The sequence below is a fragment of the Dipodomys spectabilis genome, unplaced genomic scaffold (assembly GCF_019054845.1).
Source record: "Dipodomys spectabilis isolate Male_0828 unplaced genomic scaffold, ASM1905484v1 ptg000360l, whole genome shotgun sequence".
NCBI lineage: Eukaryota > Metazoa > Chordata > Mammalia > Rodentia > Heteromyidae > Dipodomys > Dipodomys spectabilis.
Window position 1 is genome coordinate 45732 of NW_024871037.1, and position 25815 is coordinate 71546.

At 55.8% G+C, this 25815-nt stretch overlaps 3 protein-coding genes across 3 annotated transcripts; all 3 read left to right on the forward strand.

Annotated features, from left to right (window-relative positions):
* The first annotated feature begins 745 nt into the window (after positions 1–745).
* On the forward strand, positions 746–6396 carry LOC122095581 (serine protease 44-like). Its single transcript, XM_042665896.1, is given in 6 exon segments — positions 746–965; positions 3125–3234; positions 3236–3291; positions 3945–4210; positions 5708–5862; positions 6160–6396. Coding segments are annotated over 6 exon segments (1044 nt in total).
* Positions 6397–11201: 4805 nt separating this feature from the next.
* LOC122095582 (serine protease 46-like) lies at positions 11202–16324 on the forward strand. The gene is given in 6 exon segments (XM_042665898.1): positions 11202–11286; positions 12123–12300; positions 12812–13071; positions 13785–13876; positions 13878–13949; positions 16064–16324. Coding segments are annotated over 6 exon segments (948 nt in total).
* A 2692-nt stretch (positions 16325–19016) lies between these two features.
* On the forward strand, positions 19017–24745 carry Prss50 (serine protease 50). The gene is made up of 7 exons (XM_042665899.1): positions 19017–19283; positions 19367–19439; positions 20362–20550; positions 21445–21607; positions 22466–22749; positions 23470–23636; positions 24509–24745. Exons 1-7 carry the CDS (start codon positions 19017–19019, stop codon positions 24743–24745), a joined length of 1380 nt encoding a protein of 459 aa, XP_042521833.1.
* The last annotated feature ends 1070 nt before the right edge of the window (positions 24746–25815 follow it).

Sequence of the window (25815 nt, forward strand, 5' to 3'; positions counted from 1 at the left end):
AAGGAAAGGTCATGAGACTCTGATCTCCAATAAACCACCAGAAAACTGGAAGTGGTGCTGTGGCTCCGGTGGTAGAGCGCTGGCCTTGAGCTGAAGAGCTGAGGGACAGCGCCCAGGCCCAGAGTTCAAGCCCCAGGACTGACAGAAAGGCAAAAAGAACTCAGAGGTGGAGGTGTGGCTCAACTGGTTAGAGCGCCACCAGCCTGGCGTGTAAACCACCACCACCACCAAGAGAGAGAGTGCTGGTGGCCCTGCATCTCTCTCTCCCCCTCTCCCCCCCACTGTCTCTCTTGCTGATCCCTGACCTTCCCCCCCACACACACCTACCCATCATTCAAGGTGGGTGCTCTACCACTTGAGTCACGACTCCGCTTCCGGCTTTTTGTTTTGTGGTGGTTCCTGGAGGCTGGTTTCGAACCACGACCCTCCAGATCTCATCCAGATCTCCTGGATGAGCGGGGTTGACAGGGGAGCCCTGCGGAGGTCCAGCCCCGCAGAGCTCCTCCCCCTTCCCTCCCTCCCCCCCCCCCCCCCCCCCCCCCCCCGCGCACGCAGAGCCCGTTGCCCCTGCAGAACCCCACACGCATGCGCATGCGCACGCGGGACCCCGGCGCCCTCGCCATGGAGTCGTTGCGCGCATGCGCACACATGCTCGCACGCGGGACCCGGCGCCCTCGCCATGGAGTCGTTGCGCGCATGCGCGTGCACGCACGTGGGACGCACGTGGGGGTCTGGCGCCGTCGCCATGGCGTCGTCGTCGTCGTGGGCCCTGGCTCTCCTGGCCTGGCCGCCGCCGCTGCTGCTGCTGATGCTGCTGCTGCTGCCCGGTCCGGAGCCGGGCCACACCTCGGGGTCCCCGGGAGCCCCCCGGCCCCCCCTCGGGCACCTCCCCGGCCTCCTGGGGCCCTCGGGGCCCCCCGAGCCCCCGTGGTGGAGCCAGGCCGCCGGGGTGCCCAAGGCGCCAAGTGAGGCTTCCCGGGGGGGACGGGGGGCTACGGCCCTGCCCGTGGGGTGGGGTGAGGATGAGGGGGTGGGGAGGGGAGGGGGGGTGAGGATGAGGGGGTGGGGGAGGGGTGGGGTGAGAATGAGGATGAGGGGGTGGGGGATGGGGTGAGGATGAGGGGGGATGGGGTGGGGAGGGGGGTGAGGATGAGGGGGTGGGGGGAGGGGATGGGGTGAGGATGAGGGGGTGGGAGGATGGGGGTGGGGGGTGGGGTGAGGATGAGGGGGTGGGGTGAGGATGAGGGGGTGGGGGATGGGGTGAGGATGAGGGGGTGGGGGATGGGGATGGGGTGAGGATGAGGGGGTGGGAGGATGGGGGAGGGGGTGGGGGGGAGGATGAGGGGGTGGGGGATGGGGTGAGGATGAGGGGGTAGGGTAGGGGATGGGGTAGGGGGGTGGGGATGGGGAGGTGGAGGGGTGGGGGGATGGGGTAGGAGATGGGGTGGGAGGGTAGGGGGATGTGTAGGGGGGTGAGGATGGGGTGGGGTGAGGATGAGGGGTTGGGGTAGGGGATGGGGTGGGGGGGTGGAAGGATGGGATAGGGGATGGGGTGGGGAGGTGGAGGGGTGGGGGTGGGGGGATGGGGTGAGGATGAGGGGGTGGGGTAGGGGATGGGGTAGGGGATGGGGTGGGGAGGTGGAGGGGTGGGGGTGGGGGGTGGGGTGAGGATGAGGGGGTGGGGTAGGGGATGGGGTAGGGGGGTGGAAGGATGGGATAGGGGATGGGGTGGGAGGGTGGGGGGATGGGTAGGGGGTGGGGATGGGGTGGGGTGAGGATGAGGGGTTGGGGAGAAGGGGTAGGGGATGGGGTGGGGGGGATGGGGAGGTGGAGGAGTGGGGGTGGGGGGATGGGGTGAGGATGAGGGGGTGGGGTAGGGGGGTGGGGATGGGGTAGGGATGGGGTGGGAGGGTGGGGGATGGGTAGGGCATGGGGTGGGGGGGATGGGGAGGTGGAGGGGTAGGGGTGGGAGGATGGGGGGGTTGAGACCCACCTTGGGGGTGGGGGGGTCACCATTCTGGGGTGTGGGTTGTTGGAGGGTACTGAGGTGGACCCAGCCTACACTGTGCACGTGTGTGTGTGTGTGTGTGTGTATCAGTCCTGGAACTTTGAACTAGGCACGTGGGCACTTGAACTAGGTTCCTGAGCTCTGCCTGCCTGCCTTCCTCTCCTTCCCTCCCTCCCTCCCTCCCCTTCCTTCCTTCCTTCCTCTCTCTCTTTCTCTCTCCCTTCCTTTCTTTTGTTAGTGTCAGCCCTAGGACTTGAACTCAGAGCCTGGGGTTTGTCCCTGATCCTTTTTAAAAATGATTATTATTTTTGCCAGTCCCAGGGCTTGAACTCAGGGCCTGGGTGCTGTCCCTGAGCTTCTTTTTTGCTCAAGGCTGGGCCTCTACCACTTGAGCCACAGTACCACTTCTGGCTTTTTTCTGTGTGTGTGGTACTGAGGAATCGAACCCAGGGCTTCATGCATGCTAGGAGAGCGAGCACTCTACCACTGAGCCACCTTCCCAGCCCCTCCCCCCTTTTTTCCTCCTCAAGACTAGCACTCTGCTGCTTAAGCCACATCTCCACTTCTGGCTTTTTAGTAGTTTATTAGAAATTAAGAATGTCATGGAGGCTGGGTGCCAGTGGCTCACGCTTGTCATCCTAGCCATTCAGGAGGCTGAGATCTGAGGATCGTGGTTCAAAGCCAGCCCGGGCAAGAAAGGCCATGAGACTTTTCTCTCCAATGAACCACCAGAAAACCGGAAGTGGTACTGTGGCTCAAGTGGTAGAGCACTCACCTTGAGCTGAAGAGCTGCAGGACAGTGCCCAGGCCCAGAGTTCAAGTCCAAAGACCAACCAAAAAAAAAAGAAAAGTCACGGACTTTCCTGCCCGGGCTGGCTTTGAACCTTGATCCTCAGATCTCAGCCTCCTGAGTAGCTATGGTGACAGGCGTGAGCCACTAGCGCCTGGCATAATTTACCCTTGAGATCTGAGAGGGCACAGTTAGTCCCTAAGAACTCAGAATCCAAACCTGCCCTGGGGAGAAGGGGGGGACAGTCTGTGGGTTCTGAGGATCTGGGTGGAAAGCTGGGGTACACCTCCCCCCAGCTTTGCCTTCAGGCCCTTCCCTTCACTGACCCCCAACAGCATGCGGCCATCGAATGACCAGGATAACTGGCGGAAGGCCGGCGGCTGAGCGGAAGTGGCCGTGGCAGGTGAGCCTGCAGATCAGCGACATTCATGTCTGCGGGGGGCACGCTCATTGCCAATCGGTGGGTGCTGACGGCTGCCCACTGTATATATGGGTGAGTGTGTGGGGGTTCCAGATCTAGCACCCCCTCCCTCCCATCAAAACAGTGGGCTATCCTCTTTAAAAGTTTTCTTTTTCACTTGAAAATAAGGAGTGAAGTGACAATCCCAGGTTGTCCCCTCCCTCCCCCCAGTCGGTCGTGGGGCTTGAACTCTGGGCCTGGGCGCTGTCTCTGAGCTCTTCAGCTCAAGGCGAGCGCTCTACCACGTTGAGCCACAGCTACTTCCGGTTTTCTGGCGGTTCATTGGAGATTAGAGTCTCACAGACTTTCCTGCCCGGGCTGGCTTTGAACCACAATCCTCAGATCTCAGCCTCCTGAATGGCTAGGATGACAAGCGTGAGCCAGTGGCGCCCAGCTCATCCCTGGGTTTTTATTCAGTCTTGAGTGAGACTTGACTATTTTTGGGGGGTGGGGTGAGGCGGGGGAATAAGTGATCTAGGGACCAGACTTGGAAAGCAAATGGGCAGCTGTCTCGGAATGGGTGGGGGATGGGCGTAGGGGTTGGAGGAAAGGGTTCTGGAAGGGACATGATTTGGTGGGAGGCATATGGCTGACCGCTCGCACAAGAAGATAGAAGGCAGGCTTTGAAGCACGTGGACTTTGGAAAGGGTAATTTGTAGAACTTTTGAAGCTAAGTCTCTCCACAGCCATCTGGAATACATCGTGAAGCTGGGCGATATCGATTTGGACCACAAATCTGCCACAGCTGCTGTGATCCCAGTCCAAGATATCGTTATCCACCAGGATTATTCTCCTATGGGAACCATGTCCCACGACATCGCCCTGGCTTTGCTGGCTTTCCCCGTGAACTACTCTTCCCACATCCAGCCAGTGTGCTTGCCTGAGAGAGCCTTCTCCGTCCAGACTGGAACTCGGTGCTGGGTGACTGGATGGGGCAAACTAAAGGAATCAGGTGAGACTCCAGCCATCGGATTTATTTATTTTGCTGGTCCTGGGGCTTGAACTCAGGGCCTGGGCGCCATCCTTGAGTTTCTTTTGCTCAAGGCTAGCGCTCTACCACTTGAGCCACAGCACCACTTCTGGCTTTTTCTGTGTATGTGGTACTGAGGATTGGAACCCAGGGCTTCCTGCATGCTTGGCGAGCACTCTACCACTGAGCCACCTTCCCAGCCCAGTTTTTTTTTTTTTTTCTTTCTTACAGATGTATAAGGGAGAGAGGACAGAAGATGCTGTCAAAAGAATAATTTAGGCTGGGTACCAGTGGCTCACACCTGTCATCCTAAGCTACTCAGGAGGCTGAGGTTGATGGTTGTGGTTCAAAGCCAGCCCAGGCAAGAAAGTCTGTGAGACTCTGATCTCTTAACAAACCACCAAAAAGCTGAAAGTGGAGCTGCTCTTCACATGGTAGAGCAGAGCTTTGAGCAAAGAAAGCTCAGGGATCAGTGCCCAGGTCCTGAGTTCAAGACCCAGGACTGGTGTGTGTGTGTGTGTGTGTGTGTGTGTGTGTGTGTGTGTGTGTGTGTGTGTGTATTTGTAGGCATGTGCACACACATACACAAATAATTTAGCAACTGCTGATGAATTTCTATTGGTTTTCTGGACTTAGAGCCAGGCATGATGAATTCTCTCCAGAGTGGGTTTTTAGCTCTGGCACGATTTGCTGTATATCAATTTAAGTTGTCCCTCCTTGGTTACAACTGCCTTGGTAGATACAGGGCTTCCTATATGTGAGAAGAGTCCAGAAAAGTCTCCAGGGCAGTGGGGAGAGGGGGGATCCAGGGAGGGGGCGAGATGGCTGGGGGAAAGAGGCTGGATTTGGTACCTGTAAATCTTTTCCTGTCAGAGACCTGTGATCTAGCCCTAGATAGTAAAGACACTCTACTTCTGGACAGGCTTGTACTACTTAACTGTGAATAATAGCTAGAATAGCAAATGTTTGATTTGATTGCCTTGGTTTAGGGTTGATTATTTATTATCTATTAACTTTTGTGTGTGTGTGTGCTGGTCCTGGGGCTTGAACTCAGGGCCTGGGCACCTGTTCCACAGCTGCTTTTTTGCTCAAGGCTTCAAAGCTAGCACTCTAGCACTTGAGCCACAGCTCTTCTTGTAGTTTTTCTTTTTATTTCTTTCTTTCTGACAGACTTTTCTGCCCACGCTGGCTTTGAACTGCCGATCCTCAGATCTCAGCCTCCTGAGTAACTAGGATGACAGGTGTACGTGAGCCACAAGCACCCGGCTCCTGTGTTGGTTTAGCTTTGAACATCCCCCTACACAGATGTCGGAACTAAGCTACCTTCCCCTCTAGTGTCAAATGGGGGAAATCTAAGGGAATGCCTGTAGAGAGAAACACGCTTTACTAAGACCCAAAGGAAGTTCTGGCAACTTCCGTCTGACCTGCCCTGCTTCCACACATCACACTTACTCTGGAATGATCTCTCTGTAGACGGAGACGACTTACCAAATAAGCTCCACGAAGCCCAGCTGAACATTCTTCATTATAAGGAATGTAACGAAATACTCAAGAGAATAATGTTAAGCAGTATCAATGTGATCAGGAAAGGGACGGTCTGTGCCTACAGTTACAAAGGAAGGGACTCCTGTAAGGTCAGTTCCTGGGCCCCTTCATACTCTTTTATTTTAATTTTATTTTATTTTTTGTCGGTCGTGGGACTTGAACTCTGGGCCTGGGCGCTGTCCCTCAGCTCTTCAGCTCAAGGTGAGCGTTCTATTGCTTGAGCCCCAGCGCCACTTCTGGTTTTCGGGTGGGTCATTGGAAATAAGAGTCTCATGGCCTTCCCTGCCCGAGCTGGCGATCCTCCAGATCTCAGCCTCCTGAGTAGCTAGGATGACAGGCCCCTGGTCATCGTCCCTTGCCATTTCTTTCTTCCTCTTTTCCTCCAGGGAGATTCCGGAGGACCCCTGGTGTGTGAATTCAATGACACGTGGATACAGGTGGGCATTGTGAGCTGGGGTATCGGCTGTGGGCACAGGGGCTACCCTGGCGTCTACACAGAGGTCAGTTTCTACAAGAACTGGCTCATCAGGCAAGTGAGTCATGCTTCGTGTTGGGGCGCAGTAGCCCCCCTGCTTTTCAGCCTGTGCCTCATGCTGCACCTGGCCGTCGTGGTAGCTCCATGACCACCTGCTCCACGCGTGTTGTGCGGCTCCCACGCTCCCGCTCGGCCTTCCTCCCAACTCCCTTCCCTTCTCAATATTCTTCCAATGGGCTGCCCCGCCGTGGAGCAGCCGCAGTGGACAGCGCGAGACTCCTGGGCTCTGATCGCAGCCTGCTAGGTATGGCTCTGAGAGAGAGAGAAAGAAAAGGCGGTGCCGTGGCCAGCTTTTGCCAGGGTGCCAAGTCCGGTGCTTGCCCACCTGGCACTGTGTCTGGGACTAACGGAAGTTCCTCTGTATCCCAGAGCGCATCCAGCTGGGGGAGCAGAGTGGCTGACCCAGAGGCCTCCTGTGCCAAGCCAAGGTGGCACCTCCATTTCCAGGGTGTTCCTCAGGGTCGCATTCCAGGGGGACCCTCAAGTTGTGGGCACACAGTTGGGGACTAGAGATTTCAGATGGGAACTGAATAAATGTTTGCCCAAGTGCCCTGTGTGTTGTGAAGTCTGCTCACCCCTAGTGTCTGCTAAAGAAAATACTCTCTATGGAAAAACTAGGTCGCCATTTAGCTAAGGAAGCTGTTTATGCTTCTATTAAACCTTAGAAGAAAGGCTGGGGGGGGGGGGGGGGGGAAGGGGCGGGGGCTGGGAAGGTGGCTCAGTGGTAGAGTGCTTGCCTTGCATGCCTGAGGCCTTGGGTTTGATTCTTCAGCACCACATACAAGTAGAATGCTAGCCTTGAGCAAAAGCAGCTTAGGGACAGCGCCCAGGCCCTGAGTTCAAGCCCCAGGACTGGCAAAACAAAACAAAACAAAAAAACTCCAGCAACAACAGCAACAAACACCTTAGAAGAAAAGGTGACACTGAGCTCTGTCCTGATTCCTAAGCTTTTTTTTTTTTTTTTTTTGGTTCCAGTTGTGGGGCTTGAGCTCAGGGCCTGGGCGCTGTCCCTCAGCTCTTCAGCTCAAGGCGAATGCTCTACCACTTTGAGCCACAGCCCCACTTCCAATTTTCTGGTGGTTCATTGGAGATAAGAGTCTCATGGACTTTTCCTGCCCAGGCTGGCTTTGAACCACGATCCTCCAGATCTCAGCCTCCTGAGTAGCTAGGATGACAGGCGTGAGCCACCAGCACCTGGTTCCTGGGGCTACATTTGATGATAAAACACATCCCATACCCTGTGTGTCAGGGACAGTTGCTAATACCTGTGCAGGGAGGCTTGTCACAGATAGTTTTTGCTCTTTTTTTTAATTACTTGTTTTTGTTATTGTTGTTTTGTTCCAGTACAGGAACTTGAACACAGGGCCTGCGCATTATCCTCTAACTTTTTCCATATATTCTCAAATCACAAAGGCTTAATAAGAAACTGGGTTAACAAGATGCCCAAACCTAAGGTGGGGGCGGGGTGAGGGTAGGAGAGGAGGGAGGGCACTTGGGGGTGCTTTCATGGTCTGCCACCAGAGTGGGGGGTGTGTGGGAGGAAATCAGTGGTTTTCAAAAACCAGGCACCAGTGGGGGGAGGGGGAGGATGCTGTTGCCTGTCAATCAATCAGCGCAGGGACGTGGCCAGGACTTCCTGCACATGGCGGGCGCATGCATCAGTGAGCCATTGCCGCCGTCCAGGTGGTGCTCTTGATCTCATGGCTTCTTCTTGGTGCACCCTTGGACCCCTGGGCTTGGGAGATGTTTCTGATCTGACCTGTGCTGCTGCTATTGCTGCTGCTGCTGCTGCTCCAGCCATTACTGCCCCATCACCACCAACTTGAGCAAGGCTCGCAGCTCATGAAGCATGTTCTTAACTTCTCCTCCACTCCTGTGTGCCCCCCGCCTCCAGTCCTCTGACAGCTGATGGTCCCCTTCCCCTACCCCCCCCCCCCCCGCCACACTCCCCTTTGTTACCCCCTCCCAGAATCTGAAATCCTTGCCTACTGGGATTTCCTACCTCAGGCCACACCTGCCCTCCATTATTCCACTCGAAGGAATAACGTTAAACACTCAACTTTCTTCCCAGATCATGCCCTGTGCTGGTGGCTCACACCTGTCAGCCTAGCTACTTGGGAGACTGAGATCTGAGGATCGAGGTTCAAAGCCAGCCTGGGGCAGGAAAGTCTATGAAACTCTGATCTCCAATGAACCAGCCCAAATCCTGAAATGGAGCTGTGGCTCAGGTGGTAGAGGGCCAGCTTTGAGTGAAAAAGCTCAGGGACAGTGCCCAGGCCCTGAGTTCAAGCCCCAGGACTGGCACATTGAGTGTAGCGAATGAACAAACTAATTCCTGGTGAGCGAAGGTACCTCTTCACGGTCATCCCTCCAAAGGAACTTTTACTTTATCTCTGTCCCCTTTTCTCTGTGGTGAAGAGGACCAGACAAGGTGGGTGATGGGGCCCTTAGAACATTTCTAGAAGGATGTTCTATTTTTATGTATGTTTTATTTGTTTATTCATTTATTATCTACCTATGTATTTTGCCGATCCTGGGACTTGAACTCAGGGCCTGGGTGCTGTCCCTGAGCTTCTTTGTGCTACAGCTCTACCACTTGAACCACAGCGCCACTTCTGGCTTTTTCTGAGTGGTTTATTGAGATAAGACTCATGGACTTTTCTGTCTGGGCTGGCTTTGACCCATGATCCTCCAGATCTCAGCCTCCCAAGTAGCTAGGGCAACAGGCCTTGAGCTGCCTGGCTGTGAGTCTTTGATGATTATTTCCTGTTTGTCTCAGCCTTTCTCTCTCCTGGTGGAATGTCTCTATGAATGTCTTGATGGTTTTTGTTTATGTTTTGTTTTGTGTTTCTGCCAGTCCTGGGGCTTGAAGTCAGGGCTTCGGTGCTGATTCTTAGCTTTTATTTTGCTCAAGGCTGGTGTTCCACCACTCGATCCATTACTTCCGCTTCTGGCTTTATGCATGCATTTATGTATGTATATATGTAGTAGCATCCTTGCGAAGTGAATCTTCCTGGCAGAACGCAACAGGATGGCTGTTCTGGGGATACTTAGGGGTTCAGAAGACCTGTCAGCACTTCTCTATCTCTTTTTTTGTCTCTGTCTCCTCGTTTCTTTCTCTCTGTGTGTCTCTCTTGTCTCTTTCTCTCCACTGTCTCTTTCTTGTCTCTTGCTTCTTTTTTTTTTTTTTTTTGGTCGGTTGTGGGGCTTGAACTCTGGGTCTGGGCGCTGTCCCTCAGCTCTTCAGCTCAAGGCGCGCGCTCTACCACTTGAGCTACAGCGCCACTTCCGGTTTTCTGGTGGTTTATTGGAGATAGGAGTCTGCCCGGGCTGGCTTTGAACTGCGATCCTCAGCTCTCAGCCTCCTGTGTAGCTGGGATTACAGGCGTGAGCCACCGGCGCCCGGCTTGTCTCTTGCTTCTATCTTGCTGACACTTCTCTATCTTTGTCTCGTCTCCATCTCTTATCTCCCTGTCTTTCTCTCTGTGTATGTCTCTTTCTTGTCTCTCTCTTCTCTCTATGTGTCTTTCTGTCTTTGTATCTCTGTCTGTCCTATCTCTGTGTGACTGTTTCTTGTCTCAATGTCTCCCATCTTTATTTTTTTTTTTTGGGTCCGGTCGTGGGGCCTGAACTCTGGGCTGGGCACTGTCCCTCAGCTCTTCAGCTCAAGGCTAGCGCTCTACCACTTGAGCCACAGCGCCACTTCTGGCTTTTTTCTTTTTGCTTATGTGGTGCTGAGGAATCGAACCCAGAGCCTCGAGCATGCAAGGCAAGCACTCTACCACTGAGCCACCTTCCCAGCTCTCTCATCTTTCTTGTCTGTCTCTCTGTATATCTCTCTGTCTCTGTCTGTCTGCCTCTCTTTGTCTCTCTCTGTCTCTGTCTCTCTCTCCAGGGAGATTCCAGTGTATCCCTGACTTGGAAAGTGGAGGGAAGATGGACCTTGGCTGAGGTTTAGTCCTGGGAGAATGTGCACACCAGGTCAGAATCCAAGCCCGGACACACATGTCAGCAAATACACCAGCTCAATCAAGACACAAGTGAGCAATGGGACTCTCTCAGGGCTCTGCAGATCTACCCAGCTTCCTCTTCCTGTCCTGACTGCAGTCACCCCTGATGAGGGAGGAAGGGGGAGGGGGGTCCGTGATTTCACCTTCCTTCACCCTGCCTTGACTCTGATCCACTCACAGGAAGTCTGACCAGAGTCACACGTTCATTCCACAAGACTCCAGAGCGGACCCAGGACCCTGGGTCCTGCTGTGGCATCCAACAAGGGAAGGGGTGGGGTGGGCGATTAGGCCTATCATCTTAGCTACTCAGGAGGCTGAGATCTGAGGATCATGGTTCGAAGCCAGCCCAGGGAAGAAAAATCCCTGTGAGACCTTTCTCACCAATGAACCACTCAGAAACTGGAAGTGGAGGGCTGGGAAGGTGGCTCAGTGGTAGAGTGCTTGCCTAGCAGGCATGAGGCCCTGGGTTCGATTCCTCACCATCACATACACAGAAAAAGCCAGAAGTGGCGCTGTGGCTCAAAGTGGTAGAGTGCTAGTTTTGAGCAGAAAAAAGACCTAGAGACAGCACCCAGGCCTTGAGTTCAAGCCCAACCACTGACAAAACAAAAGAAGACTTCATGTCTCCAATGAACTTCCTCAGAGTCAGAAATGGCGCTGTGGCTCAAGTGGTAGAGTACTAACCTTGAGCAAAAGAAGGCTCAGGGACAGCGCCCAGGCCCTGAGTTCAAGCTCCAGGACTGGCACACCAAAAAATCGTGAATTCTAGAATCCTTGCACAATGTAGGTGCTCCGCCTTCTGCTCTACGTTCTACTGTTAAGGAACACAGCAGTGAGGGCTGGATTATTGAAAGGAGCAGCGAGGGTTGGACCTCTATTTGCCATGGCATGTGAACCAGGGACTTTTCAGGACTTAATCTCAGTTCCACTTTCTTCTGCCAGACTTACGAATGAGCCCTATATGGAAGGTAGGGTTTGGGGGTCATGGGCAGAGATGCTGGGTGCCTGTGTCACTTGTTTGCAGGCCTGAAGGAGGCCCTTCCTGAGTAGATGGGTCCATCTTCAATAAACTGAGGAATGAGGGTGAGCTGTGGCCTTACAGGGACCAATATAACTCATACCATTTTTGGAGAAATCTCTCCCCCACCTCCATTCCTGGGGCTTGAACTCAGGCACTGTCCCTTGAGCTCCTTTTGTTCAAGGCTAGCACTCTACCACTTGAGCCACAGTGCCACTTTTGGCTTTTTCTGTGTATGTGGCATGGAGGAATCAAACTCAGGACTTCATGCTTGCTAGGCAAGCACTCTACCACTAGGCCACATACCCAGCATCCCCCATGAGATTCTTATCTCCAGTTAATCACTAAAAAAATTGGAGGTAGAGCTGTGGTTTGATTGGCAGAACACTATCCTTGAAGAAAAGAAGCAGAAGCAGAAGAAGAAAGGAAGCTCAGAGACAGCATCTAGGCCTTGAGTTCAAGCCCCTGGATTGACACACACATAAAAGAGACTGGGAATGTGGCTTAGTGGTAGAATGCTTGCCTAGCGTATATGAAACTCTGGGTTCGATTCCTCAGTCCCACAAACACAGAAAAAGCTGGACATGGTGCTGTGGCTCAAGTGCTAGAGCGCTAGCCTTGAGCAAAAAATAAGCTCAAGGACAGTGCCCAGGCCCTGAGTTCAAGCCCCAGGACTGGCCAAAAGAACCTGATCCTTCCCCACATATGTGGGTAGTTAGAGGCCTTGGCAGTCTGTATGAGGGCTGCTCCTTGAAGTCCCCTCTGTAACTCTTCTTGGTGGCTCAGGGCCTTGGTTCCGGAGCTGTGGTCAGTCCAATGCGTCCTGTAAAGTGGTGAAGGGGAAGGTCGTCGAGGTAGGCCGGTGGCCATGGCATGTGAGTATCTTGTTCCTGGGAGCTTACATCTGCAGTGGCTCGCTCATTCATTACCAGTGGATCATCACGGCGGCACATTGCTTACAGAGGTTAGTGTTGGAGGACGCCCTCCATCCAGGGGCCCTTCGTTTTCCTGCCCAGGGGTGTGGAGTCTGGTAAACAAATCTGGAAGTTAGAGGGCCTGGCCTTGTACTGAGCTGCCCCAGGGCATGGCTCCTATCTCTCCCAGCAGGGCTCTTCACTGGGTCTCAATGCTCCAATCAGGGCTCTTCACCGGGTCTGGGTGCTCCAATCCGGGCTCTTCACCAGGGCTAGGATGCTCCAATCAGGGCTCTTCACCAGGGCTAGGATGCTCCAATCAGGGCTCTTCACTGGATCTGGGTGCTCCAATCAGGGCTCTTCACTGGATCTGGGTGCTCCAATCAGGGCTCTTCACTGGATCTTAGTGCTCCAATCAGGGCTCTTCACTGGGTCTTAGTGCTCCAATCAGAGCTCTTCACCAGGGCTAGGATGCTCCAATCAGGGCTCTTCACTGGATCTTAGTGCTCCAATCAGGGCTCTTCGCTGTTCCTGTGCTCTTTCTTCATCCTGGCTTGGCAGATCCAAGGACCCCAACCAGTACAGCGTGAATTTGGGAACCCAGGAACTCCCGGACAACAGCACCCGGCATCTGCTCATTCGAATCGTGATTCATGAGAATTTCGACAATCGCATATCTGAGGACATCGCCCTCCTGAAGCTCAGAGAGCCTATAACCTGGTCGCCTCTTATCCAGCCCGTCTGCCTCCCTGTCCAAAATTTCAAGCCAACTCTCGGCACCATGTGTTGGGCTGTTGGGTGGGGACAGAAAGGGGGTAACGGTGAGTACAGGGAAGCAGAGATACTTGTTTCTGACAACTTCTTCATGGACAGACAGACAGACAGACACACACACACACACAAGTTTTCCTTCTCTGTGCCTATTCTAGAGCTTGAACTTTGGGCCTAGCCTCTATCCCTTAGGGTTTTTACTCAAGGCTAGTGCTCTTTTATTTGAGCCACAGCTCTATTTCTGGTCTTTTGGTAGTTTATCACAGGTAAAAGTTCGATGGGCTTTTCTGCCTGGGCTGGGTTCAAACCTGGATTCTCAGATCTCAGCCTCCTGAGTAGCAAGAATGAAGGCATGAGCCACTGGCACCCGCCTCTTCTTTTTAATTTAAATTATTTGATTGTTCCTATAAAGATGATAGACAAAAGGGGTTCCATAAGTCAGGTGGAAAGCCCATTTCTTGTTGGACAATGTCCCCCCTTCCCTGGTGCTCTCCCAGGTTTTCTCTCTCATCCCTGACCTATAAGCTGTATAGTTCATTCTCCACATTGTGTCCAGTGAGGACCACTTGGGCCTTTGTGAAACTCTTCATCTTCAGTGAGTCACCAAAACGCCGGAAGTGGAGGCATGGTGCAAGTAGTAGAGTGTCAAGCCTTGAAGAGAAAAAGCTAAGGCACAGCGCCCAGGCCCTGAGTTCAAGCTTTGCTACTGACACACACACAAAATGAGCTCTCTCCCTCCCCCTTCTCCTCCCTGCTCAACCAGGTACCAAAAATGCGCCATACCATCTCCAGGAGCTGGCCATGAGAGTGGTCAGCAATGACATTTGCAATCACCGGTACCAGTTCCTGCTGTGGAAAAAACCAGAAGAAGTTTATCGGGAGTGACATGCTGTGTCTCATGCCGGAGTGGGGCCTGGACACGTGTCAGGTGTGGAGTGGGGGTCGGGGGAAGGGAGGAGGAGAGACCCCCTAGGGGGAGGTCACACCTAGCTGGCTGGGGGAAGATCTAATCAAAGTCTCCTTTCCTCTGCTTTGTGCAGAGTCATGGGAAGAATCATGACATTGTACGGGTCTTTTTTTTTTGGTCAGTCATGGGGCTTGAACTCTGGGCCTGGGTGCTGTCCCTCAGCTCTTCAACTCAAGATGAGCGCTCTACCACTGGAGCTACAGCGCCACTTCCGGTTTCCTGGTGGTTTATTGGAGATTAGAGTCTCACAGACATTCCTACCCAGGCTGGTTGTGAACTGTGATTCTCAGATTCTCCTGAGTAGCTAGGATGACAGGTGTGAGCCACTGGCAGCTGGCTTGGGTTTTATTTGATTCTGGGGCTTGAATTCAGGACTTGGCGCTATCCTTGAGCCTCTGGGTTCAAGGCTAACGCTCTACCACTTGAGCCACTTCTGGCTTTTTCTGAGTAGTTTATTGGAGGTCAGAGTCTTCTGGACTTTCCTTCCTGGGCTGGCTTTGAACTTGGATCATCAGATCTCAGCCTCCTGAATAGCAGGCATCAGCCGCCGGTGCCCAGCTAATGGCCTAATTCTCCTAGCCTTTGTGCACCAGGGAAGCTTATTAAGGGATGAAATGGTGGGGAGCAGGGGATGGGGGCTCCCACATTCTTGACCAAGTTATAGTATCCAGTCCCTGTATGCTCTTGGAAATTACTTGTCCATGTTTCTGGAACATTTGACATAACATAAATTCTCCCCGCCTTGAAGATTGTATAGACGTTCCTATGAAACCACAAGGTCACATTTTCCCTTTGAAGGGTGGTTCTTGGGCAATTCTTAAGTTGTTTTGTACATAGTTATTGGCCGAGTCAGGCTTTCTATCACCATTGCAATTTGTCTAAATGATTGGTCTTTTCTTAGAAATTATTCCTTTCATCCAGAATTTAAATGCACCAAGATGAGGAAGTTTGTAAGCTCTGCCTGGGGGTTCTGAGAAAGTATATTTATTCCCCCCTGGGCGTGGTGCTAGTTTCTATTCTTACTCAAACCACAGAGCATTTGAATTTTCCTCTGTGTGTGTGTGTGTGTGTGTGTGTCTTTGGTAAGACTCACAAACTTCTTTCTTGCTTTCCTTTCCCTCCTCTCCTCTCCACCCTTCCTCCTTCCCTCCTTCCCTTCCCTCCCACCCCTCCCTCCCTCTCTCCCTCCCTCCCTCCCTCTCTCTCTTCCTTCCTTCCTTCCTTCCTTCCTTCCTTCCTTCCTTCCTTCCTTCCTTCCTTCCTTCCTTCCTTCCTTCCCTCCCTTCCTTCTTTCTATATCAGTATTTGGGGCTTGAACTCAGGGCCTGAGCACTGTTCCTTAGTTTTTTCCACTCAAGGCTAGAGTTCTGTCACTTGAGCCACAGCTCCACTTCCAGCTTTCTGCTAGTTCATTGGAGATAAGAGTCTCACAGACTTTCCTGCCCGGGTTGGCTTTGAAGCTCGATCCTCAGATCTCAGTCTCCTGAATACCAATCTCTTCCCACCAAGCAGCAGCACAAGGATCTGAGTTCAAGCCCCACTATTGGCACATACAACACACACACACACACACCAGACACACACAAAATAAGACTGGGTGCTGGTGGCTCATGCCTGTCACCCTGACATCTGAAGAATATGGTTTGAAGCTAGCTTGGGCAGAAAAGTCCATGACACTCTTATCTCCAATAAACTGCTTAGAAAGAGCCAGAAGTGGAGCTGTGGCTTAAGTGGTAGAGCACTAAGTCTTGGGAAAAATTGCTTAAAGACAGCACCCAGGCCTTGAGTTCAAGCCCCAGGACCAGCATAATAATAATAATAATATAATAATAATAATAATAAGATAGAAGGAGGAGGAGTTACCACTGACCCACCAAGGGCTTTAGGACCGACGTGAGGCAGCAGGATCACAAGCCAGCATGGACCCCAATGTGCAGTCTGGGTGCTGTAGAGCAGGCTTGTAGTCTCGTCACATCCTTGCTGTCAGCCCAAGCCCAGCTGGACTCCAGTCTCACCAGAGGCCTCCTCCAGCTACCCCCTGAAGCCTGTCTCCCCTTTTTCTGTCCCCTGCGCAGGACACGTCTGGCAGCTCCCTCCTCTGCCAGCTGAACACCACCTGGATCCAGATGGGCGTGGCCAGCTGGAGTTTTGGGTGTGGCAAACGTCAGTTCCCAAGCGTCTACACCAGCATCTCCTTCTTCACCCCGTGGATCAAGAAGCACGTGTCCAACATGAGGTTCACCAGCCGGGCCGCCACCTCCTTCCTCAGCCCCATCCTCCTCCTCCTCGTGAGCCACGTTCTACTGGTCTCCTGGGGCTCCCTGGGGCTCCTCTGAGCCTCGTTTCCAGAACATTCCATTCCCACCAGCAACTTCTTCCCTGCTGTCTGCGTGATGTGGAGATCAGAGCTTGGGCAAGGCCCTAGCCCCTCAGGGCGAGAGTGATTTCGGGGAGGGTCTCAGGCCTGCAGTGGTTTTGTTTCCAGTTGCTCAATGAAGATGCTTTTAAATCTTGTCATCCGGGGACTTCGTTCCTAGTTTCTTTTTTGTTTTGGTCGGTCGTGGGGCTTGAACCCAGGGTCTGGGCGCTGCCCCTGAGCTTTTCTGCTCAAGACGAGCTCTACCACTTTGAGCCACAGCGCCACTTCTGGTTTGCAGATGGCTCATTAGAGAGAAGAGTCTTGCGGATTTTCCTAACCTGGCTGGTTTTGAACCATGATCCTCAGATCTCAGCCTCCTGAGTAGCTAGGATGACAGGCGTGAGCCACAGGTGCCCTGGCTCTATTTCTGCTTCTACTAGCAAATTTCAGAGCCCTACCCCTACCCTGCCCCTCAGATCTTTGCCTGAGAACTCTGTGTGTGTGTGTGTGTGCGTGTGTTTTCGCGCGTGCACGTATGTGCTCACACCAGTCTTGAGACTTGAACTCAGGGCCTAGGTACTGTCCCTTAGCTTTTTCCATTCAAAGCTGTCCCTCTACTACCTGAGCCACAGCTCCACTTCCAGCCTTTTGCTGCTCCTTACTTGGAGATAAGATTGTTTTCTGGATGTTCCTGCCCCTGGCTGGTTTTGAACTTGGATCCTCAGATCTCAGCCTCCTGAGGAGCTGGGATGACAGGTGTGAGCCTCTAGCATCTGGTTCCTGTGCTGTTTTTGTTTTGTTTTGTTTGTCAGTTGTGGGGCTTGAACTCTGGGCCTGGGCGCTGTCCCTCAGCTCTTCAGCTCAAGGCAAGCGCTCTACCACTTGAGCCACAGCACCACTTCAGGTTTTCTGTGGTTTACTGGGGATAAGAATCTCACAAACTTTGCTGCCCAGGCTGGCTTTGAACCGAGGTCCCCAGATCTCAGCCTCCTGAGTAGCTAGGATTATAGGCGTGAGCCACTGGCACCCAGCTTGTGTTGTATTCTCCACCTAGGTCGGCTAACCCCTTCAAATAGCCCCCAAAGGCTTGGTGTGTGTAACCTGAGCTGCATTTCCTCAGTGGACTCAGGGAAGAGTTCTACTGTTCAGAGGTGGGTGGGGAAACTTGCTGAAAGTAATACAGTCTTAGGCTGGGTTGTAGTTCAGTCCTGGATCTGATCCCCAGTACCAAAAAAAGTAGTAATAGTACTAGTAGTAGTAATAATAATAATATAGTCTTGCTAGGGCCAGTGGCCCCTTCCTGTAATCCAAGCTACTCAGAAGGCTGAGACTTGGATGATGGTGGTCTGAAGTCAGCCTGGGCAAAGTCTGTGAGACTCTATGTCCAATTAGCTGGCAAAATGCTGGACTGAAGGCATGACTCAAAGGGTAGGTAGAGGGCTTGGAAGGTGGCTTCGTGGTAGAGTGCTTGCCTAGCTTGCATGAAGCCCTGGCTTCAATTTCTCAGCACCACATCCACAGAAAAAGCTGGAAGTGGCACTGTGGCTCAAGTGGGAGAGCGCTCGCCTTGAGCAAAAGCAGCTCAGGGACAGCGCCCAGGCAAGGCAGGTGTAGTAAGCTAAGAATAAGCAAGAGGTTCTGAGTTTGACTCCAATACCAGAAACAGAAAAGAAAACCCAACATCCTTTAGAACAGATTCATTTGCATGATTTCAGATCCTGAGACAAAAAAGTGGGGGAGTTTGGAGATCCTAGCTGTGGGGATGGAGGGGGGTATTGGGATGTGGGAGGCTGTGGAGAAGGAGGGGGTATTGGGGTACACCAGGAGGTCCGCGTCTTCTGGAGGTGTGAGCACTTGGCCAGGCTCAGTGGAGCTAATCCAAGCAACTTCCAAGCGCAGTCAGGTGGGGGATGAGGGTTTGGAGGGGGGAGGAGTGGGGGGAGGAGGTGCAGGAGGGGAGGGATGAGGGGTGAGGGGTGGGAGGATGTGGAGTTGGAGGGGTGAGGGATGAGGGGTGGGTGGAGAGGGGTGGGGTGCAGAGGGGTGGAGAGGAGGGATGAGGGGTAGAGGGGAGGGGTGAGGGGTGAAGGGGGGGTGGAGAGGTGGGGTTGGAGGGGAGGAGTGGGGAGGGGTGAGGGGTGAGGGATGGGGAGTGGAGGGATGAGGGGCAGAGGGGTGAGGCATGGAGGGGTGAGGGATGCGGGGTGGGTGGAGAGGGGTGGAGAGGAGGGATGAGGAGGGGTGAGGGGTGAAGGGGTAGAGGGGAGGGGTGAAGGGGTGGGGAGTGGTGGGGTCCTGGGGAGGGATGAGGGGCAGAAAGGGGGAGGCAGAGGGGGGAAGGAGGGAGGCCTGGAAGGGGAGGGGGAGGCATGGAGGGGGAGGGGGAGGCCTGGAGGGGGAGGGGGAGGCCTGGAGGGGGAGGGGAAAGGTATGGAGGGGGGAGGGGGAGGCCTGGAGGGGGAGGGGGAGGGGGAGGCCTGGAGGGGGGAGGGGGTGGGGCATGGAAGGGGGAGGGGTGGGGCATGGAGGGGGGGAGGGAGAGGCATGGAGGGAGAGGGGGCATGACTGGAGTTCAGCACGCTCCCTGGCACTCGTGTCCAGACATGGCAGCCGGGTGGAGGCTCCCTGAGTAGGTGGCCGCCGGGGGCGCTGTGCGCGCGGGGACGGCGATGCAGGGGGCGGCCGCTGGGGGCGCTGTGCGCGCGGGGACGGCGATGCAGGGGACGGCGATGCGGCGGGCGGCCGCCAGGGGCGCTGTGCGCGCGGGGACGGCGATGCGGCGGGCGGCGATGCAGGGGGCGGCCGCCGGGGGCGCTGTGCGCGCGGGGACGGCGATGCAGGGGGCGGCCGCCGGGGGCGCTGTGCGCGCGGGGACGGCGATGCGGCGGGCGGCGATGCAGGGGGGCGGCCGCCGGGGGGCGCCGCGCGCAGGCGCAGTGGGCACAGTCCCGCGGTCGGTGGAGGATGGAGCCCCGGCGGCAGCGCCGGACCCCGGACCCCCCCCAGTCCGGCTCGCCAGGATTCCCCCGCGGCGCCCCACGCCCGATTCCTGCTGCTGGTGGTGGTGCTGCTCCTGCTGCGCTGGCCCCCGGGTGAGGCCTGCCCAGCCCTGCCCAGCCCTGCCCACGCGGGGGCCGCCCCGACCCCAGACCCCAGGTCCCGCCCCGACCCCAGGCCCCGCCCCGACCCCAGACCCCAGGTCCCGCCCCGACCCCAGGCCCCGCCCCGACCCCAGACCCCAGGTCCCGCCCCGACCCCAGACCCCAGGTCCCGCCCCGACCCCAGACCCCAGGTCCCGCCCCGACCCCAGGCCCCAGGTCCCGCCCCGACCCCAGGCCCCAGGCCCCGCCCCGACCCCAGGCCCCGCCCCGACCCCAGGCCCCGCCCCAACCCCAGGCCCCTCCCTGACCCCAGGCCCCACCCTGACCCCGGGCCCCTCCCTGACCCCGGGCCCCTCCCTGACCCCGGGCCCCTCCCTGACCCCAGGCCCCGCCCCGACCCCAGACCCCAGGCCCCGCCCCGACCCCAGACCCCAGGTCCCGCCCCGACCCCAGGCCCCTCCCCGACCCCGGGCCCCTCCCCGACCCCGGGCCCCTCCCCGACCCCAGGCCCCTCCCCGACCCCAGGCCCCTCCCTGACCCCAGGCCCCTCCCTGACGCCGGGACCCCGGGCCCCTCCCTGACCCCAGGCCCCTCCCCGACCCCAGGCCCCGCCCCGACCCCAGGCCCCTCCCTGACCCCAGGCCCCTCCCCGACCCCAGGCCCCGCCCCGACCCCAGGCCCCTCCCTGACCCCAGGCCCCTCCCTGACCCCAGGCCCCGCCCCGACCACGGCCCCTCCCTGACCCCAGGCCCCTCCCTGACCCCAGGTCCCTCTCTGACCCCAGGCCCCGCCCCGACCACGGGCCCCGCCCTGACCCCAGGCCCCTCCCTGACCCCAGGCCCCTCCCTGACCCCGGGCCCCTCCCTGACCCCGGGCCCCTCCCTGACCCCGGCCCCTCCCTGTCTGCTCGCAGGCGGCCTGGCCACCGTCGGAGCCCAGGGCGCGCTGCCCACGGCGGCCCCAGCCCCCCCTGCGGCCTCCTCCTGCACCCCCGACGGCCCCTGCCCCTCGGACGGGCCTCCCCATGCGCAGCAGGCCGAAGAGGAGACCTCGACGGAGGGGATGACCAGTGCCACCATCAAAGCCCACAGCGTGTTACCCTGTGAGCTGCTGCGTTCTGGGGGGGGGCGGGGGGGGGGGGAGCCTGGATGGACAGAGGGACGGAGGAGCCGGGGGTCCAGTAAACAAGTTGCAGCATGTTTCTGGAATAACTACCCACCACCACCACCACCACCCCCTCCCTTTAGCTGGTCCTGGGACTTGACCTCAGGGCCCCCAGGGTGCTCATCCCTGATGCTCTTGGGGCTCATCCCTGATGCTCTTGGGGCTCATCCCTGATGCTCTTGGGGCTCAAGGTGAGAGAGAGCTCAACCACTTGAGCCACAGCGCCACTTCCAGCTTTTTCTGCTTATGTGGTGCTGAGGAATCGAACTCAGGGCTTCATGCATGCTAGGTGAGCACTCTACCACGGAGCCACCTTCCCAGCCTGCCATTCATTTTATTTTTCATTTTGCTGGTCGTGGGGCTTGAACTCTGGGCCTGGGCACTGTCCCTGAACTCTTCAGCTCCAGGCTAGCACTCTAGCACTCAAGCCACAGCGCCAGGTCCTGTTTTCTGAGTGGTTTATTGGAGATAAGAGTCTCTCGGCCTTTCCTGTCTCGGGCTGGCTTTGAACCGTGATCCTCAGATCTCAGCCTCCTGAGTAGCTGGGATGACAGGCGGGAGCCAGCGGCGTCTGGCTCTGCAATTCATTTTTAAAGACGTTGCGGTGATCACATGAATTCTTCCTTTCCCTTTTCCTCTGGGTAAATTAGAGAAAGGGGGAGAGGGGGGATCCCCCTTTGGAGAAGGGAAGAGGGCGGAGGCAGAAGCCCAGGGCTTGAAAGGCCTGGCTGGGGTTGAGAAGGGGTACACTGGGCAGGTTGGCACATGCTGGCGGTGGGGCTCAGGGTGGAGCTGGGCGGGTGTCCCCCTCATTGAGTCCTCCATCCCGCAGCCTGCGGCTACTCCTACGAACGAGACACCACCCTGAGGGACCCGGTGGCCATGGCCAAGAGGTGGCCTTGGATGGTCAGCGTGCGGGCCAACGGCACCCACATCTGCGCGGGCACCCTCATCGCCTCCCAGTGGGTGCTGACCGGGGCTTACTGCTTGACCCAGTGAGTTGGGGCCCAGGTGGGGGATGGGTAGAGAGGGAGCTGGGGGACCCCCCTCCCCCCAGTTCTCTCCTTATGGAGCCTACAGTCTTCATCTTGGCTCTAATGAGGTGGAGGCTTGATTGGCCTGCAGGTTTCCCTCCTGGAGTGTGTGTGTGGGGGGGGGCAGTATTTGGAGTGTGCACCCACATTTGGCCCTCTCACTTGCCCTTCCATCCTGTCAAGGTCATTGGCTGGCAAAGGCAAGAAGTCCCTGTGTTTGGCTACTTCTGGAAGGAGATCCTAGGTCTTTCACTCCACCTCCTTTGCTCACTTATTGGGTCATCCTGCTGTCAATCAACCCTGGGAGGAGGGCCTAGGCCTTTAACTCCACCCCCTTTGCTCACTTATTGGGTTATCCTGCTGTCAATCAATCCTGTCTTTCAGTTATTGGGTCATCCTGCTGTCAATCAACCCTGTCTTTCATTCAATTGGGTCATCCTGCTGTCAATCAACTGTGTGTGTGTGTGTGTGTGTGTGTGTGTGTGTGTGTGTGTGTGTGTGTGTCTGTCTGTCTGTCTGTCTGTCTGTCTGTCTATGTGTGTCTGTGTGTGAGTACTGGGGCTTGAACTCAGGGCCTTGGTGCTGTCCCTGAGCATTTCCACTCAAGGCCAGCACTCTACCACTTTGAGCCACAGCTCCACTTCAGGTTTTTGGAATGGTTCATGGGAAATGAGTCTCATGGGGACATCTCTGCCCAGGGTGGCTTCGAACCCCGATCTTCCCATCTCAGCCTCCTGAGGAGCTGACAGGCGTGAGCCACCGACGCCCAGCTTCGCTCTTTCCTTTTCCTTGCCCCCCCCTCTTCCTGGCTTTTCCTAGCTCCAATGTGAACTACACCGTGAGGGTGGGAAGCCCGTGGCTTGATGAGGTCACGGAGAAGACGGCAGATGTGCAGGTGCTAAAGGTCCTCCTGCACAGGAGGTACCGATCGGAGCGGTACTGGTCCTGGGTGGGCAGATCCCACAACATCGGGCTGCTCAAGCTCCAGCACACGCTCAAGTATAGCGATCACGTGTGGCCCATCTGCCTGCCGGGCCTGGAGTTCGAGGTGGAGGATAAAGCTGTGTGCGCTGTCACGGGCTGGGGCTATCCCAGAGCCGAAGGTGAGTCTCAGCTTCCCCACAGCCAGGGAGGCCATGGGAGAGACCGAGGACTTGGGTTAGAGGCCCAGGGATGTGAATTCTTCGGGTACTGTTTTGTTGTTGTTGTTTTTTTAAATCAGTCGTGGGGCTTGAACTCAGGGCCTAGGCACTGTCCCTGAGCTCTTTTGCTCAAGGCGAGCACTCTACCACTTTGAGCCCCAGCTCTACTTCCAGTTTTCTAGTGGTTCATTGTAGCTAAGAGGCTCCCGGACCTGCCCAGGCTGGCTTTGAACTCTGATCTTCAGATCTCAGGCTCCCGAGTAGCTAGGATTGCAGTCTTCAGATATAAGATTGTGGTTTTGTGGAGGGAGGGTAGGAAGGGGCCGCCTGGAGCTGGCTGTGAACAGTGATTCTCCCATGCCTGCCTACCAAGTAGCTGAGATTATAGGTGTGCGCTACTATGCCAGTCTCAAGACTTTATCTCAGTAGCTATGCCCAGCTGTTCCCCAAGACCAGCCATAGCATGAACCACAGGGGGAGGATTCATTGGCTCCTTGCAACTTTGGTGGATAGGGGGCAGGTGATGGCTTTGCTTCGTAACTGTCATGTGGCACAGAAAGGAAGCCGTGGGGTAAGGGTGTGTGTGTGAGGGGGAAGTGGGGGGAAGATGGCAGAAAGTAATGGAGGTAAGACTTGGTCAACATCACAAGAGCCAAGGCTAAATGCAGCTTTGTCGCCCAGGCATGTGGCCGCAGTTTCGAACCATTCAGGAGAGGGAAGTGGTCATCTTGAACAGCCGGAAGTGTGAGGACTTCTACCACAGGTCGGCCAGGATCCCGTCCCTGATTCGAATCATCACCCCACAGATGATCTGTGTCTCAGACATCAACAGAGAGGACTTCTGCTACGTGAGTACCTTGGCACCCCTTCGAGCTTGGTAGTGGGATGCCACTACCAAGAGGATGGAAGGGTAGACAGGGCTTCGAAGTAAATGAGGGCTGGGCGCCATTGGCTCACGCCTGTCATCCTAGCTACTCGGGAGGCTGAGATCTGAGGATCACATTTCGAGGCCAGCCTGGGCAGGAAAGGCCACGAGACCCTTATCTCCAATGAACCACCAGAAAACTGGAAGTGGTGCTGTGGCTCAAGTGGTAGAGCGCTTGCCTTGAGCTGAAGAGCTCAGGGACAGCGCCCAGGCCCAGAGTTCAAGATCCACGACTGCCCCCCTCCTAAAAAGTAAATGAAAATGCAAAGCCGAAGTTGGGGTGGAGACAGGGAGGAAGGGGCGGGGACTGCGTGAAGATGCATTTGGAGGTGAGAGAGGAAATAGGAGACGTGGGAAGGGAAGGTAAAGGGAGGGTGTCCTTTAGCGGGGGCGGGGGGTTAAAGGGGCTCCCCCAAGGTCTGGAGCAAGAAGAACATGGGGGAGATACTGAGTCATGACCTTGACTCTATTTTCTTCCCCCCGCCCCGTTTTGTTTTGAGCAGGTCCTGGGGCTTGAACTCATAGCCTGGGCCTTGTCCCTGAGCTTGTTTTGCTCAAGGCTAGCGCTCTACCAACTTTGAGCCACAGCGCCCTTTCTGGCTCTTTCTTTCTTTTTTTGGGGGGGGAGGGGTGGTTCCTTGGAGATGATTGTTGCAGGCACTTTCCTGCCTGGGGCTGTCTTTGAACCTCCATCCTTGATCCTCACCTCTCAGCCTCCTGAGTAGCCAGGGTGATGAGGATGAACCCCCCCCCAGGCCCTTGGCCCTTGGGTAACCTGCTGCCCCCCCTCTTCAGGAGAGCACGGGCGAACCCCTGGCCTGCAATGTGGACGACACCTGGTATCTGGTAGGATTGGTGAGCTGGGGTGCGGGTTGCGAGAAGAGCGACTCCCCACCCATCTTCCTGAAAGTCTCCTCCTACCAGTCATGGATCTGGGACCGTCTAAGTGGGGAGCCCCCGGCCCTGCCGGCCCCATCCAAACCCCTGCTCCTGGCTCTCCTGCTATCCCTCGGCCCCCTAGGGGATCTGTGACCCCAGATCCATCCGGGGACTTACGCCTCTTATCCCTCCATTCTCCTCCTCCTCCTCTTCCCAACTCTGAGTGTCCCCTGTTCTCGGAGCCCAAGGCCGGGCAGGAGATGTTCCATTAAACATTTCGTTTCTCTCCATGTCTCTTCCTTTGCGGGTCTGGGGTGGGGGGTGGGGGCCTCATTTTGTGTGTGGGGGTGGGGGAAGAGACTCTGGATAGTTTATACCACAAAGTATAGATTCCCCCCCCTCCAAAAAAAGTTTGGGGGTGACGGCTCTTGCCGTATGCTGGCAGCCATGGCTACTGCACTCAGGAGGCTGAGATCTGACGATCCTGGTTCAAATTCAGCCTGGGCAGGAAGAATCTGTGAGACTCAGGTCTCTAATAAGTTGAAAAAGAAAAAAAGATGGAAGTGGAGCTGTGGCTCTGCTGGTTAGAGCACTAAGCTGGTGCACAAGAAGTTCAGGGACAGCACTCAGGCCCTGAGTTCAAGCCCAAGGACTGGCACCCCCCCCCCCCAAAAAAAAAAAAAAAAGAAAAAAAAATCCAAGGATGAATTAGGTCAGGAGACAGGTAAGCGCCTGGCGATGAGAAGACACTCTACTTTATTTGTAATCCTACAAGGTGGTTTGGGGGCTGGGAAGGTGGCTTAGTGGTAGAATGCTCACCTAGCATGCCTGAAGCCCTGGGTTCGATTCCTCAGTACCACAGATGCAGATCAAGCCGGCTGCTGGTACCACTGCCCTGATCTCCTAAAGGGCACTAGAGATCAGAACTGAACTTCCTCTCTTCTTTTCCTTTCTTTTTTGCACATCCAAGATGGAACTTGAACTCAGTACCTGATGCTTTGGCTCACTGCCTGGCACTAAACCAAGGTAGAGAAACAATCCTGGGAGCTGGGAAGGTGGCTCAGTGGTAAAGCACTCGCCTAGCATGCATGAAGCCCTGGGTTCGATTCCTCAGGACCACATCCACAGAAAAAGCTGGAAGTGGCGCTGGGGCTCAAGTGGTAGAGTGCTAGCCTTGAGCAAAAGCAGCTCAGGGACAGCGCCCAGGCCCTGAGTTCAAGCCC

Bases quoted from the DNA above. Each gene is read 5' to 3' on its own strand.
- Prss50 (XM_042665899.1), top strand. From the start codon at position 19,017: ATGCAGGGGGCGGCCGCTGGGGGCGCTGTGCGCGCGGGGACGGCGATG. The intron at 20,551-21,444 runs GTGAGCTGCTGC...TCCATCCCGCAG, and splicing joins AGCCCACAGCGTGTTACCCT to CCTGCGGCTACTCCTACGAA. The intron at 22,750-23,469 runs GTGAGTCTCAGC...TTTGTCGCCCAG, and splicing joins GGGCTATCCCAGAGCCGAAG to GCATGTGGCCGCAGTTTCGA.